The sequence below is a fragment of the Montipora capricornis genome, chromosome 10 (genome assembly GCF_036669925.1).
Source record: "Montipora capricornis isolate CH-2021 chromosome 10, ASM3666992v2, whole genome shotgun sequence".
Lineage (NCBI taxonomy): Eukaryota > Metazoa > Cnidaria > Anthozoa > Scleractinia > Acroporidae > Montipora > Montipora capricornis.
In genome coordinates, this window is record NC_090892.1 from 57,291,608 (window position 1) to 57,306,177 (window position 14,570).

The window sequence follows — 14,570 nt, forward strand, 5'->3', positions numbered from 1 at the left end:
TGCGGGAGATATTCGAAGGAATGTTTTACTCAAATTTATAAAACTTGTATGGAGACGCCATGTTTGTGTCCCTGCGAGGGGCACAAATATGGCGGCCGGAAGCTAACAAAATATATGTGATGGAGTTTTGCTATACAAGGCCTGTAGTCGTCTTCCGAGCGCTCATAAACATCTATATGAGTACTTATTCTCACACAAGGACTGTTCAGATTGCAAAATCTCCGCGGATGTCACTTTTTTTAACCTACGTGACAGCATTCTCGGCCGCAAATTTAACATAGTGTCACGCAAAAGCTTAGAAATTCAACCTTGCTTTATCACAAGACGAAAAACCCTATCAAACTGAAAATTTGTAAAAAGATAAGTCTTCAGCTGTTCTAATAACCAACTAAACTAAAATGTTAAGACGATTGATAATTCCTTATTTTTTTTATTTTGATGACGTCACGTGAAAACCAAAAATAGTCCTCGAGTAGCGAAAAGCGTGACGCTTCAACTTGCATTTGCTAACGTCATTGCCTTTTCTGTCCGACTAGTTGGGTGATACTAAAACAATTAGACCCTTCGCCCTCAAGGGCCACGGGTCAATAGCTGAATGGGCTATTGACCCGTAGCCCTTGCGGGTGAAGGGTCTAATAGTTAAGTAAAGTAACGTTATTGGTGGCACCATACAATAGGTTAGAGGAACGGGTTGTGTTCCTTGAGTGGTTCCGTGGGAATAGAAGGTGCCAATACGCAAAACAGATTTTTGTTTAACGTGGGTTAAATTGACAGAACATTTATAATTGGTCTAAGGAAAGGAATTCTTATGAGAGAAATATGTGAGTTGTAAGGTGCAAGTCAGTTGATCCCACCGCCATCTCAGTGGATTTTTCGTCGCGGTGGGTGAATTTAACAAATAGAAAGTGGTTCAGCGTCGTCTCTACTCTTATCGACAACGATATTCGTCATCACAGTGGTCAGTTCGAAACATCATCACAGTTTCAGAGCGTGACCAAAATCATGACACAATATCTCGCAACATGATTGGTAAATTTCCCAAATTGAGCGTTCCTGATTGGCTATTACATTGCGCGACAAATTGACGCGAGCAGCGTTGTGTAGACTGTTATAGACAACGGCAAATTAGCCAATCAGATTGCGAGATTACAAGCAATTGTGATAAAAAAAAGGCTCAGGGCGAAGCGACCTATGCATTTTGTTGTAAATCTGCGAGTTTAACCCAAAACAGTTCCACTGAATTACACGGCTTTATTTTGTTTCTAGTCTTTTTTAGGTGCTGTGCTGGACACGCTGCTGTATGTTTTGAAAGACGGTTTGCTACGTCTTACAAACGTTAGGAAATTACAGTGCGCCAAGAAATGTGGTAAGCATATTTGCGCGACCCTTCTTCGCATCGTCAAGTGGTAAAGGTGAAGGTTAGTTGTTTAAGTATTCAACCTGTGCTTCCGGTTTTTTCCTGCGCAGATGAAAAGTGGAAAGAACTGACCCCCGAACAACGACATGAAAAGGAGAAGTTTTTGATGGGCGAGGAACACGTGTCTAAGAGCTTTATGCAAATGGTATGTAAATTACAACGAGTGTAAAAATAATCGTTGTCAAAAGATAGCTTTTTCCCTAAGTATTCCGCATTTGTTGATGTTTGCCTCTTTGAACATGCAGTATAAAGAGGCTTAAATATGTTATTTCAGGCAAATGCAACACTAGCCTTTTTGGAGAAAATCACAGAAGAAGACAAGGTTGCTCGCTGTTTCTCGCGCTCTCCTTTGTCCACAAGAGCAGCAGCCGCGGTAAGTCTTGTTGCTTATGATGGGAGTACCAAGGTGTCTGTAGGTGTGACTCTGTGTTCCAATATTGCATATCGGCCAAGCTATTGGAAGAATAAACATACCACACCTCATGACGTTGCGGCCAACATTTTTGGTTCCATAAAGTGGTTGGGAAGAGTTTTCTTTCTATCCCAACTTTTTGTTGGACGCATGCAACGCTGCGAGCCGGGTTTCGCAACGTTGCGTCCAATAAAAAGAAAGAAACGTTTCCCAACCATTTTAGTCTTATTCATTTCGCAGGTCGGGATATGCCGGGGTGATATTAGAGAGCTTTTGGATCACGTTTATGATAAACGGAATACGTCAGGGACAAATTTTGCCTTTTGCCAAATATCGAAGAAGCTTGTTTGATTCTTTGCCCATCTCTTGTCTGTTATCTACAGTTAAGCAATTTCTCGAAGGAGCAAGAAAAGTTAACACAAGGGAATTTTCGTGTTTTTCTTAGAAGCAGCGCCCTATCGTTTCCCGTTCTACTTTCCCGTTCTACGTTTCCCGTTCTACGTTTCACGTAAACGTGATGCGAAAGATCTCTTTTGATAACTAAAAAACAAGTCGTTCAACTTATGAGTGATTATATGTTATTTTTAAAGTTCTGTTGTGAAAATTTGTTTCTTCATTATTGTGTAGATCATCGGGTTTTTGGATTCTCTTTGTGGTCGCAAATGCGTGGATTTGAAAGTTCAAAACATGGAGAAGTGAGTCATTAATAGATTATTTAGTTTTCCCTCGTTCATTCCTTTGGATCAAGTACACTTGCGAAGTTCAAACCATCCTTTTCTTAACTGATCAAACATTCAAGAACAGAGCATAGCAAATCTACCCTGCGAGCAGAGCCTGTCTCTTCTATCTTCCTCCATAAATGGGGAGCTGGAAGGGAGAGGTGATAGCAGTCGATACCGAAGTTTGATGCTCTTGTTTTGACGCAGTTTTTAAGTCACCTCTCAAGGAATTATTTTAAGCTGTGAAATTTATACTTGCAGTATAATTAACTAACCCTGTTTTCATAATTTATTTTGTGCCTGTTTTTAGATATTCATTCGACCCACGGGATCTTTTGGTCAAGATCTTAACTTCGTTAGTGCGCATGGCTAATGCCAGTGAGGACAGAGAATTTGTCAAATGTCTCGCTGACAACCCTGATTACAGCAGGCTTACCTTTGAGAAAGCCCTGCACGTGATTCAACGGGAGAACCTTGCCTCTGATCGTGTGATCCAAGACTTGAGAAAGCTATTACAGGAAGTAAGAAATGCCGAAACTTATGTCATGTCTTTAAACCACTAAAACCTAATAGGGTCTCCCCGCATGGTAAGCGCGAGTTTGGTCAGTGGTTAGATCCCTTCAATCCTTAACTCGGGCGCAGTGGTGCAAGTACTCGCCTTTCCGGTTCTAAGGCCATAAGTGGGTTGAGTTTGTTGGATCCCTACTCTGCTCGGACAGGTTTTTCCTTGGATACTCCCGTTTTCCCGTCTCATAACAAACTAACAGTTACTTTGATTTCCAATAATTTGATTTAGGTAATAGACCTCTTTACAGATGCGTGCTTAGTTACCAAGCCTTAAAATGAAATTGAGGCTGGCGTTGACCTTGTTATGATACAGACCTCCCACCTTTTCTTACGTTAATGATGTTGTCATGCAAATTAGTAAGAATTTGCATGAGAAAAGCATTGAGGTTTCTATGAAAACAAGGGCAACTCCAGCCTCACTTTCATTCATAGGCCAGGTAGCTAAGCACACAACTGTAAAATTGACTATTATCGGTTTTCACATGACGTCACGGCCGCCATGTTTGTAACCCTAGTCAAAGAAAAGGCGGCCATGTTTGTGTCCCGACCCAATCCTCCGCGAATTGAACTGTACTATTGTGCAAATGTTTTGTCCTGTTTTCGTTAAAAAAAACGTGGTCGTTGATCACGTGAGTGAAAACAAACAATTGTATGGTTAAGGCGCTTTCTATAGTTATGTAAAGAGGCGTATCCTTCACTGTTCTCTATACACTAGTTTTCCCCCTTCGGAGACGTTTTATTTTGTGCTCACTTCCGTCATTCTCATAACTTGTGATTAAGCGCTGATAATGTAATGAAAAATAAGCTACTGGCCAGGGATAAGAGGTTAACACCAAGACACGCTAGAAAAGGAGTAGTACCTTTGGTTTATCTAGATTATTTGTCAGTCTACCGTCGGCACATACAAGACTTCGTGAAAATTTCAGCAATGAAAGGATGCTGGCGAGCATTCCAGGCTGTAGTGCTCTCATATTACCTTGTTTGCCTTTCTTGTTTTAAGAACATTTTTTACGCATTTTTTATTTTTATCGCTAAGAGAAACTTAAACGAGCTTCATCCCGTTAATACTCATCTTGGGTGAAGTTATCACCAGTTTCTTTGTGTTTCGCTGCAAAAACGTTTTATATTTTCCCCTCCAATGTGCGGTAACCCAGAAGATCTTACGGATTTCAAATGATTGCGGTTTTCCTTTATAGGTTGGATCACTGTATGAACGCTCTGAAGGCCACCCCTGCCTCTGTGATGACCAGGTTAAAGAAAATGAGAGTGAACTTGCTTCGCTAGAAGAGATGCCCGAGGGAGCTGTGGAGGTGGCGTGTGGCTCAAAGAACGAGAATGAGGCTTACATAGAAGCTCTTGAACCACTAAAGTTCGATACCGCGGAACTTGTGGTAAGACTGCTTACGAAAGAACTTTCTGAAAAAAATTTGTAAAGCCAGGGTTGACGCAGTGGATAGAGCACTTGCCTTTCGCCTTCCGCCGAAGGCATGCCTCTGTGGGTCAAGTTTGTCGGTTCTCTACTCTGCTTCAAGAGGTTTTCTTTTCGAATACTTCTCAACAAAAACCAAGAGTTGATTTTATATGCTCTAGTTTAGTTTATTTGCAGTCTCCCAGTTCACAAGAGCCTGTTGTACTCGGCTGCATAAGCGTGAGACATTCATGATCAAAGTGGTTGTTATTATTTTTACTGTCAAAGTGTCAAACCATTTGTAAATGTCATTTCAAAGGTTGTGTACCAACCCAGTAACTTGATCTTGTCACATGAATTGTTGTATTAAACTGATCAGAGCCTTTTATTTTATTTTCAGGAAGTCCATGCCTTTCGCTGTCGTGCCAACCAACAAATTTGCCCCAGGTAAAAGTTTTCTTAACAATTCGAACCCATTTGCCGAGCTTCAAAACCATTCTCCTCTATTAACTATGCACTAAGCCATACGACACTCTTGGAGCGAGGCCATTTAACTAGGTTCATGTGACAATCACCGGGTTTATCGATTAACAGCTCTTTTTCAGTACAATCGCCAATATGCTCCATTTCGAGAATTTAGATCCCAGTAGTATGGCGGGCCAATTACGTGAACTTAGTTCAATGGCCTGGTTCCTACGAGTCTCCTATAGCTCAGTGGTAGAGCATCCGAACTAGAAATCGGAAGGTTGTCGTGGGTTCGGCTCCTGCAAAGGAGCACTCGGATTTTCTTCGGGTATCCCCGAATAAAGGTCGAAAACCAATCACTTCAAGAGTTGTTTCGTCATTCTGGACCCAATTTCTATGTGAAACATTTTCGCTCGATCACAATTAAAGCGGTGCTTGTGTTTGTGACGTGTCGAACGAGGCCTAATTGATACCTGTAGGAAAACACAGGAAAGGATGCTCTGCAACTGGCGCCTGATGGGGAAGTTTATTCCGAGTCCTGTGGGCGCGGAGAAAGTCGGTTGAATTTGATTCGAATGTCGTTTTTTAAATTCACATAATGTTGCTCAAAGCTAAGCGTATTATTTTCTTCGACCCGACGGTCTGCTTAGTCAGCAGAGGCTAGCTAAGTGTTTAAAATGTCAACATGGTTTAGTAAACTCCACTCAGTAAGGTAATTTTTGGTATGGTATTCAAAGAGTACCAATCCTGCAATACTTGACGTTTCTTTGAATTATATTTTTCACTTAATGTTTTTTAGATCTGGTAAAGTGCGGGCTCTTATGCGAGAATCAACACAATTAAAAAACAGTCTTCCCATTCATCCAAATGCTTCAATTCTAGTCAGACAGGTAAGCCATTGGAAAAAAGGAGTATTTCATTCGCTATTAATTTCGCTGCAAGTTGTCAGTGTTTCAGTTTTGGAGAGCTTTAGCTCGCAGTACAGGTAGAACAGATAGTAGACAAGTGCTCGGTTCTGCGCTTGCGCATTATGAAAAAGAGCACACACAGAACCTTATGCGCATGCTCAGGACAGACAACTTGCACACGTGGTTATCACTCGTTAGCACTCTCAAGAGGACGTTGGTCACCTCCTGACAATAGGGACCTTAAGCACGCGTGTTTTTGAGACGCGAACGGCAGCCGGAAGTGACCTGTTTTCCCTTTCAACTTGTCTTCACTCAACCACATTTATAGTGCTAAGTAACCTTTCTCCATTAGAGATGATTAGTATAAAAATCTAGGAGACACCACTGTCCTGGCGCGCGAAATGTTCTCTTCCGGTTGCTGTCCGCGCCTCAAAAACGCGCGTGCTTAAGCTCCCTAATTACACGATGAAATATCCCTCATAACCAAACAACAACCAAACGGGGTCTCAGAGCCTGGCTGATATCCAGCATTTAGGTCAAGAACTGAAATATTCTTCCCCGGCGATTGCAAGGAAAAATACATCGTCGAATGATGTACAGCGGACGGTTTGCTCGCGAGCGATCTTTTAGCGCTCTTTCGTAGAGGTATGCCTATGTCGGTGGCTTGCTAGTGGATCCCATGTATCGCTTTCTTCGCACATCCTGTTGTTTAAGTTGTGACCACCTTGCTTTGATTTGACTTTCCAGTGTACCGTTTGCTATACTAGGGTTCTTGAGATAGATGTCTAATGTTCTGCTTGGCCTCGAAGGAAGGGAAAGTTTTTCACCCTTGCGCACACCTTGAAAACACTTCGGGTTCCAATTTTCCATAGTTTTCCTTCTTTTTTTTTCTGTAACGACTAGGGGAAGCGGCTGAAGCCAGTGGTATGGGTCAATTCTATTTTGCTTTGTAAATAACCGACCGGTTGCCTACGTGCAGTTGGGTTTTATTTGACCATGTCAAGTCGATTCCATTCTTGGCAAACGCTTTTGATGTCACCCTGTTTAATTAAAAAATATTTTCTGTGCTTTTCGAAATATAGATTCAAGAAAATATTTTCCCCTAATTTCATTATCTCTGTCTCTCCGATTAATTTCATCTGTTCTCTAATGCAAATATTAAGCATCTAGGAGACATGTCTTCATGCTACCTGTCTGATTAGCCGTGCTATTTGCAAGTAGTCTTTGCTTGTAAGTGATCTTTGTTTTCTTGTTGTTGTTGTTTTTTCTTATCTTAGGATGAAAACCGTATGGACTTTGTCCGTGCTCTTATTACCGGCACAGTTGATACACCGTACAGCCGCGGCTGCTTCGTCTTTGATATCTACTTTCCGTCTTCATATCCTGTTGATCCTCCCATGGTGAAGATTATCACAACGGGTAACGGCACTGTCAGGTTAGAGGAAAGGAAAGGAATTTTATTTAACTTCTAGCGCTGGAGCACTAATTGGGAACACTGTAAACTGAAATCAACAAATTTAACGCAAATCAAATCAAATGTTGGTAATTTTTCCATTTGCTTTTTGACTTCTTGAACCATGCGGGGTAACCGTCTTTGGTTATTTCCTCCAAATTGTTGGAACAAGTACAGCGCGATCTCGAATCCCTTCCAAGCTCCCTCTCAAAGGCTAGGTCACTGAGCACAAAAACCCAAAACCCGAAAAAAGGCCTGGACGTAAATTGCAGAATGCAGATACTTAAACCGAGCTCTGTACTATCTGTGGAAAACCGCTGGCTAAGACGGATGATACAGACCTGGCGCCAGTTGTTCAACAGGTGGATAACGCTATCTACCGGATAAATCACTATCCATTGGATAGCGCAATTTGTTTCGCTATGACTTGTCCATTGGATGGTGATTTATCCGGCGCTATCCATCGTTTGAACAACATGCGGCCTCACTCAGTCACTCACCGCCTGAGGTCTTTATCTTGTACGATATCCTGTTTGAACCGAGTTCAGAATTTTTTTGATGACCCATTTTGTGAAATTTATAATCAATTTTTGAACAAACGGCTTGATAGCTGTGGATTGAACAATGAGAGCGAGGAGCTCTTTTTTACCTTGAACGAAATTGACAGCGTTTGTGCAAAGTCATACTACAGTGATTTAACCGTTGCTCGCTGTCGTGAGCTCCACACGGTAAACATGGTTTGCAAATGTACTCGCGGTTTAGCGCCTGCGTATCTATAGGATAGATTTGTAAACCGTGTTTCGAATTATTTCTTGAGAGATTCCGCTAATAAATTTGTTGTACCTCTCCCCCGCACCAATTATCTTTAAAATAGTTTTCGCTGTAGCTGGGCGGTCTTGTTGAAGGGGTTTGCCTTCGACTCTTCGGCAAGCGGAATCCATACACAGTTTTAAATCTGGCTGTAAGGAATTTTTCAAATAATTTACATTCGGCATCCATGGAAAGCAGGCTAACTTGATTTATTGCTATTTATCTATTAATAATAATAATAATAATACGTCTAAACCCGATACGGGTAAAACACTAGATTTATCTATTATTTATTGATTATTTAATATTATATGGACTTCCGTTTTATATTCTATTTTGATCACATTTTTATATAGGTTATATCATAGGTTATATGTATATATGTGTTATATGAATGGCTTAGAATTTTGTAGTTTATGCCTGATGTTTTTACCGAGTTTAAATAAAGTTACTTGACTTTTGACTGGCTCCCGACCAATCAATAGACTTGTTACGTTCCCAGTCAAAGTACCGTGCTAAATTGTAAGAATGTTTCAGTTGGAGAGTGTCTATTTCATTGTAGCTCGTATTGGTGGTTCTGAATACGATTTTTCTTTTCTTTATTTGTCAGGTTTAATCCAAATCTCTACGCGGACGGAAAGGCAAGTTAACTCTGTGGTCTGTTGTCCAAAGTTCTGGTATTTTTGTCCTTTGACTGTACTGAGTTCATTCATTACGCCTGTGCTTTTCACCTTATAGGTTTGTTTGAGTTTGTTGGGAACTTGGCATGGCGGTGATGCCAGCGAAAAATGGGATCCGAAGAAATCATCTCTTTATCAGGTTTGTGTCCATGACTGATAAGCGCACCCTCGCCTTTAACACACCTCTAATTTGTCTCTATTTTAATTTAAACACGAAGACGCACTATAAAAGGCGGGGTGTCTTAGGCACATGCAAATGATTTATCAATCAACCGTGGACACAACCTAGCTCAGTGATAATTTGTGCAATAAAAAAGCCCCTTATGGCAATGTGTCCGTACTATGTCATGAAATGTTATCTGTAGCTCTTTGTAATTTCAATCCCCAGTCCTTTTTTCTCGCGCTAGAAATATCTTTTCGCGCTTCCGTCTCTGTGTTGCTGTTTGTTGATCACCATCTTGGATAATTAATCAGTTGTGCTTGAATGAATTCGCACAAAAGCAGAGCGTGAGGCGACCCCTTTTTATAGTGCGTCTTCGTGTTTAAGAAACTCAAAAATTGGGGTATGACGGATTCCTTTTGTAAAAATTCTGAAGTTGGGGTTTCGATGAGGAACTTCCTTATTTTGTTCAATCTAACTCACGAAATCGATCAGAAGGATCGGAATATTTGGAAGGTCGCACATTCGACTCCTACAAAGGAGCGTTAGGATTTTTTCCTAGCCTGCGTAGCTGGCGGTTTTGTCCGAGCGAACGAACAATCGGCGAAGTCCGAAGACGCGAGGGGATTGGGGCGGGAGGAAGTGAGAAACCCTTTCCCTAGCCGGCTGTTCGGCTTCGCCGATTGTTCTTTCGGTCGGACAAAACCGAAGTTCATTCATTCACTTCCGGGGGTTAACATTTCACCATCTCCTAGACTATAATTGCGAGATTGCACTATTCAGACAATTTCAGTTTAGCAATAAAGCGGGACAAATGTCATATGAACCTATTTTCTAAGAGACAATTGCTTAAATTTTCCAGGTAAGGGCGAGGGTCAGCTCTTTCTTTCGAAGCTATTTTAATGGGCTCGCCCCACGAGTCTGAGAGCATCCGCACTGTTAATTGGAAGGTCATAGGTTCGACTCCTGCATAGGAACTCTCGGATTTCTTTCCGAGCATTCGCGACTCGCCATCGATGAAGTTGAAGCAGTAGGATCTACAGCGAGATTGATCGCTGCGATTTGTTCATCATGCACGTTAGGAATTTGCACATTTTAAAACTGGTTCATTTGCGTACAAGGCGAACAACAAAAAAATGTACAACGGTTTTGTTGATCAATTTTCTGGCAGGTTTTAGTGTCTATTCAAGGAATGATGTTTACTCCTGATCCTTGTTTCAACGAGCCTGGCTATGAAGGCATGAGAGGCACGGACGAGGGAAATGTAAGTAAGAAACTATTGTCCGGCGTAAATGATAAACAACGATTTCCGCCATACGTCACGTCGTATGTGATAGCAACTAACGACCTAACGATCCGCGTTTTGTCAAAGTACAGGCTGCAGTTGTTCAAAGAGCGGATAGAGCGACTTGAGTATGACCTTGCAGAACAGTGTTCGCAATTTGTTTCACGGACCAATGTTTGGCAACATTGAAACAAGGCTTCTCCTTATTCCCGCCAAGGAAACTCCTAATATGGGCAGTAAACAGCCTTTAGGCACATCTAAGCAAAGGCGTGTGAACGAAAACTATTGGCCAATCTTTAACGTGGGGTATATTTTACACTGTAGATGAAGTTATCATTCCTTTGAACAACTCAGTAGACCCAGGCCTATAATAAGACTCAGTGGTTTTTTCAAAGGCACGGTTACCCAACAGATCTAAAATAGAACGAATCGAATAAAAATGGAACAGTACCGATTTTTACACGACGAAGGTTAGCTTTTATCCGTTTTAGGGGACTATAGGCGCCCATGGTCCTCTCACTGAACGGCCGAGATAGGCAGTACTTGCCAGTAACAAGAGAGACTTAAGATCTTCAACGCTGGTGTCAATCAAAATATAACTTAAAACCGTCGTAATTCTTTCTCGATTATTCTATCTCGTTCAAGTCGTACATTGTCTGCAAAGCTTTTCCGTGGCTAAGAAAACGTCCCTTGCCTCGCTCCCTATCCTGTTCTTTAAGCCGCGGCTACACGAGCGATTTTTGTCTCGCGCCGGTGATGCGATTTTTTTCAGGTTTTTTCGCGTCGCCTGTGCGCCAGGGTGGCTACACTTGTGCAATTTTGGCGACAAATTGAAGGCCGCCCGAATCGCATACTTTATAAGACACCTGGGCACTATAAACAGACATTCCTACTTTAATTACCTTGGCTAAATACCCTTAAGTCGCGTCGCAAGCGCGGGCAAAAAGTTGCAGGGTGGCTACACGGGCAACTATCTCTGCGATTTTGTCGCGAAAGTTTCAACTCTGGCGACTTTTTTCTTGCGATTTTTTCACCTGTCGCGTCGCCAGTTCAAGGGTGGCTACACGTGTGATTTTCATCTCGCGCTGGCGACGCGACAAACTTTGAAAAAATCGCATCACCACAGCGCGAGAAAAAAATCGCTCGTGTAGCCGCGGCTTTAGTGCGTGCTGCCGGCACGTGCAGCACGATCTTTTTTCTTAGTTTAACCAATGATAATTCAGATGAACGTAACTGTGATGAGAAACTCATTTGAAGAAAGCGACTAGTTGACTCTTAACTTGGAACAAAATTCCACATGGTTGACTGAGTCAGATTTAAACCCGAAGAATACTTAGCTTTGCTAATTGCGGGTCGCCTAGGACTGTGATGATATTGCATTGCTGATAAACAAGTAAATTGAATTGAATGGAATTGAATTGACTTAGAGTGGTTTTCAACTTAGTGTCGAAAGTAATTAACGAATTGCTTTGGTTTATGATTACTTCACTCAATGATTGGTGTATAGTTCTCGCGCCATTTTTTCGACCAATCAGAAGTGAAACCAAAACCAATCGTGGCTGGCGGGTGCACATTTTCCCGCGCTCTGTGTCGGCTACGCGTAATTACTTCGAGTTTTGATTGGTTTACTGGATTGTCTCCGTCCTTTTTGATTGGCCAAAGTAATTATTTTGGTTTTGGTTTTACGACACTCGATTGAAACTCGCTCTATGTTCGAGAATGCGAGTAATTAGATGCACATTCAATGTAGTTGACATCTAACATGAAGTATCCTTCAACAATAATGCAACAATAATGTAAGGATAAAGGTTAGCGTTATTTTTAGCTTAGGCTAAATGCAGCGGTTTATCCTTACTCGTACAGCAGCATTTGTAAGAAACTTTTTGACGTTAATTGTCTGTATTTCGAGACACGAGTGATGTTGAAGTTGGGGAGAAGAATAAGGGGACACTTCGTGACGCTTATTGAAATCTGCCTGCATCTAATTGCTTTGCATGTCCAGACATTTGAGAATTTAAATTCCGTCGCCCTCTGAGCCACAGATCTTCAATTGTTTTTGTGACCTCTTTTGATCAACAGGCACTGTGCAAGGAATACAACGCTGAAATCAAGCTTTACACAATACGCCACGCCATTGTTGGACAGTTGCGAGAACCGACACCTGGTCAGTACGACGGCTTGTTTGTTTTAAGCAAATAAATAACATGATATAGTCGATGGTCACAATGAAAGGCATGAAAGGCAAAATATGCCATTTCCGAGTTCACGTCTGCCTCTTCTTCAAAGCGAGTCTTAAGTGCGAAGTCTTTCTTATGAAAATTAGTTTTTATTCATATGTAAAGTACAACTAATTACCAGCACAAAAACCTCGCACTTAGACTCGCTTTGAAGAGGAGGCAGACATGAACTCGGAAATGAACTATTGTGTGACAAGGTGTTGTGGGACGGGTTTTGGGGGTGGGGGGGAGGATGGGGAGAGCGGAGGGTAGGGACTCTTACACGATTTAAAGTTTCACTTTTCTTCTTGTCTCCAGGTTTTGAAGATGTGATCCGCACTCACTTCCGTCTTCAGAAAGAGGCTTTGTTGAAGCAATGCAGTGAATGGATCGCGCAGTGTGCAGATGAGGAAGAAGAAACTCGTATGCGCAAAGCTGTTGATATGTTAAAAGCTGAACTGGAGAAGCTGTAGTGAAGATTTGCGAGTGAATGACATCTCTTGACGCTCGAAATCGAAAAAAAGTTTCGAACCCGCCAGATACCTCAGTATATTTAAATATACTGGAAGTTGGGGATAAGCCTTGAGAAGTGGAAGACAAACACGACTCTGTGTTTGTTGTGTTATATGTTAATACGTCCTTGTTGATGTGTGTTAATATTTGCCTTCAATCCAGAGGTTTACCATACACATAGTGGCGGCCATTATTTTTTATTGACTAGTCTTGGTGAATTCAAAATTGAACCATTGATAAAGACGGCTGGTTTCTTCGCCAGTAAGAATGTTGTGAGGAAACGAAGCTTCCGCATCATGCTTTACGTTGGGTACATTCGGGTATAACGCAGGAAAGAGTTTCCGGGTGAGAATGTTAGGTCCAAACGAAGCCTTCGCATCATGCTGTTGGTTTATCACAGGAAATGTCATGTTTGTGGCGTGTTACTGAGCAAAGCGCGTTACATTCGATCATGATGTTATGACACTCGCGACTTCACAAAATGTATTAGCTGATGTGCTGCGGACTCGTATAAAGCTTTTAACTTAGCCTTAAAATTGAGCAAGCTGATGATTTGCCACCTTACAAGCGGGTAGAGATGTTCCAAGCACGATTAGCGCGAACGCTAGGTTAAAGTGCACCGAAGTTCAAATATTTTCCGTTGCCAAGGTAAATCCACATAACAAAAAGTATTTTAACCATTTTCGTCTCTACGTCTCACTTTTTAGCTCCGTTCTAGCAGAGCCTTTCTTTTGCTCGCTCGATTTTAGCGTTGTCGAGAAAGACTGCACGAATCGAGTAAGATCCTTATCGAGCATGCGCTTCATGTTGCCAGGAAACTGTTTCGAACCCAGGTCTAATATGCCTAATATATGCCGCCATCTTGATTATTCCTAGTACAGCGAGCTCAATTATAACCATCGGTTTTATCACTAAAAGGATGCTCGCACTGGAAAAACCAGTTTGACGAGAAAAAACAAGATTGGCTAGTCCAGAAGTTCGGGCTGCGGCGGCTTCAAAGAGTTGACGCGATCTCCTCCTCAGTACAAAAAGGCGAAAGGAGGCTCTGCTTGCCGGGTGACTTTTATGCGCTACACAAGGATATTAAGTTAGGGAAACGTTAAGTCGTTTAATCAACGACCGAGCAAGTGAGGGACATGGATCTAGCGATAATTTGACGTCACAAACTGATTTTCATTCTTGCTTTTAATGAAGAAGTTTGAAAAGCTTGAAAAACACGAGGCTGTCTTTTTCAAGAGTATCCAAAGGCAATCCATTTTAATTTTGTATTTTTTGTCCATCCATGCATCTCTTTAGCTTTACTCTATAGTCTTTACTTTGTTCTATTCTATGATATGGGATTTTTTCGCGTCTTGAAATTACCCAGATATACGTTACATAGCTTCCTATATGAATGATCGAAACCAATAGATTCTTCGGGCAATTAACCCCCGATAAGCAGCGCTAACCTTTCTTAGAACAACTCGTCTCTAGTGTAAACACCCTTTCCCTTGCATTTGTTCCTATACTTAGAATGTATCAAATTGTTGGTGTTGCTTAAGAAGCGCATTTGGATAG

At 41.7% G+C, this 14,570-nt stretch overlaps 1 protein-coding gene across 1 annotated transcript in view; it reads left to right on the forward strand.

Annotated features, from left to right (window-relative positions):
• Positions 1-14,570, forward strand: part of LOC138022154 (uncharacterized) — a 39,074-nt gene that overhangs the window by 24,423 nt on the left and 81 nt on the right. Inside the window, exons 30-43 of the mRNA XM_068869187.1 lie at positions 1,267-1,366; positions 1,468-1,562; positions 1,692-1,790; positions 2,457-2,524; positions 2,859-3,069; positions 4,312-4,506; positions 4,924-4,970; positions 5,788-5,878; positions 7,174-7,331; positions 8,770-8,800; positions 8,898-8,978; positions 10,171-10,263; positions 12,364-12,448; positions 12,819-14,570. The exon at positions 12,819-14,570 is cut by the window's right edge and continues 81 nt beyond it. Of these exons, the coding sequence (XP_068725288.1) occupies positions 1,267-1,366; positions 1,468-1,562; positions 1,692-1,790; positions 2,457-2,524; positions 2,859-3,069; positions 4,312-4,506; positions 4,924-4,970; positions 5,788-5,878; positions 7,174-7,331; positions 8,770-8,800; positions 8,898-8,978; positions 10,171-10,263; positions 12,364-12,448; positions 12,819-12,973 (1,509 nt within the window). The 3' untranslated portion in view covers positions 12,974-14,570. The remainder of the gene's footprint in view (positions 1-1,266; positions 1,367-1,467; positions 1,563-1,691; positions 1,791-2,456; positions 2,525-2,858; positions 3,070-4,311; positions 4,507-4,923; positions 4,971-5,787; positions 5,879-7,173; positions 7,332-8,769; positions 8,801-8,897; positions 8,979-10,170; positions 10,264-12,363; positions 12,449-12,818) is intronic.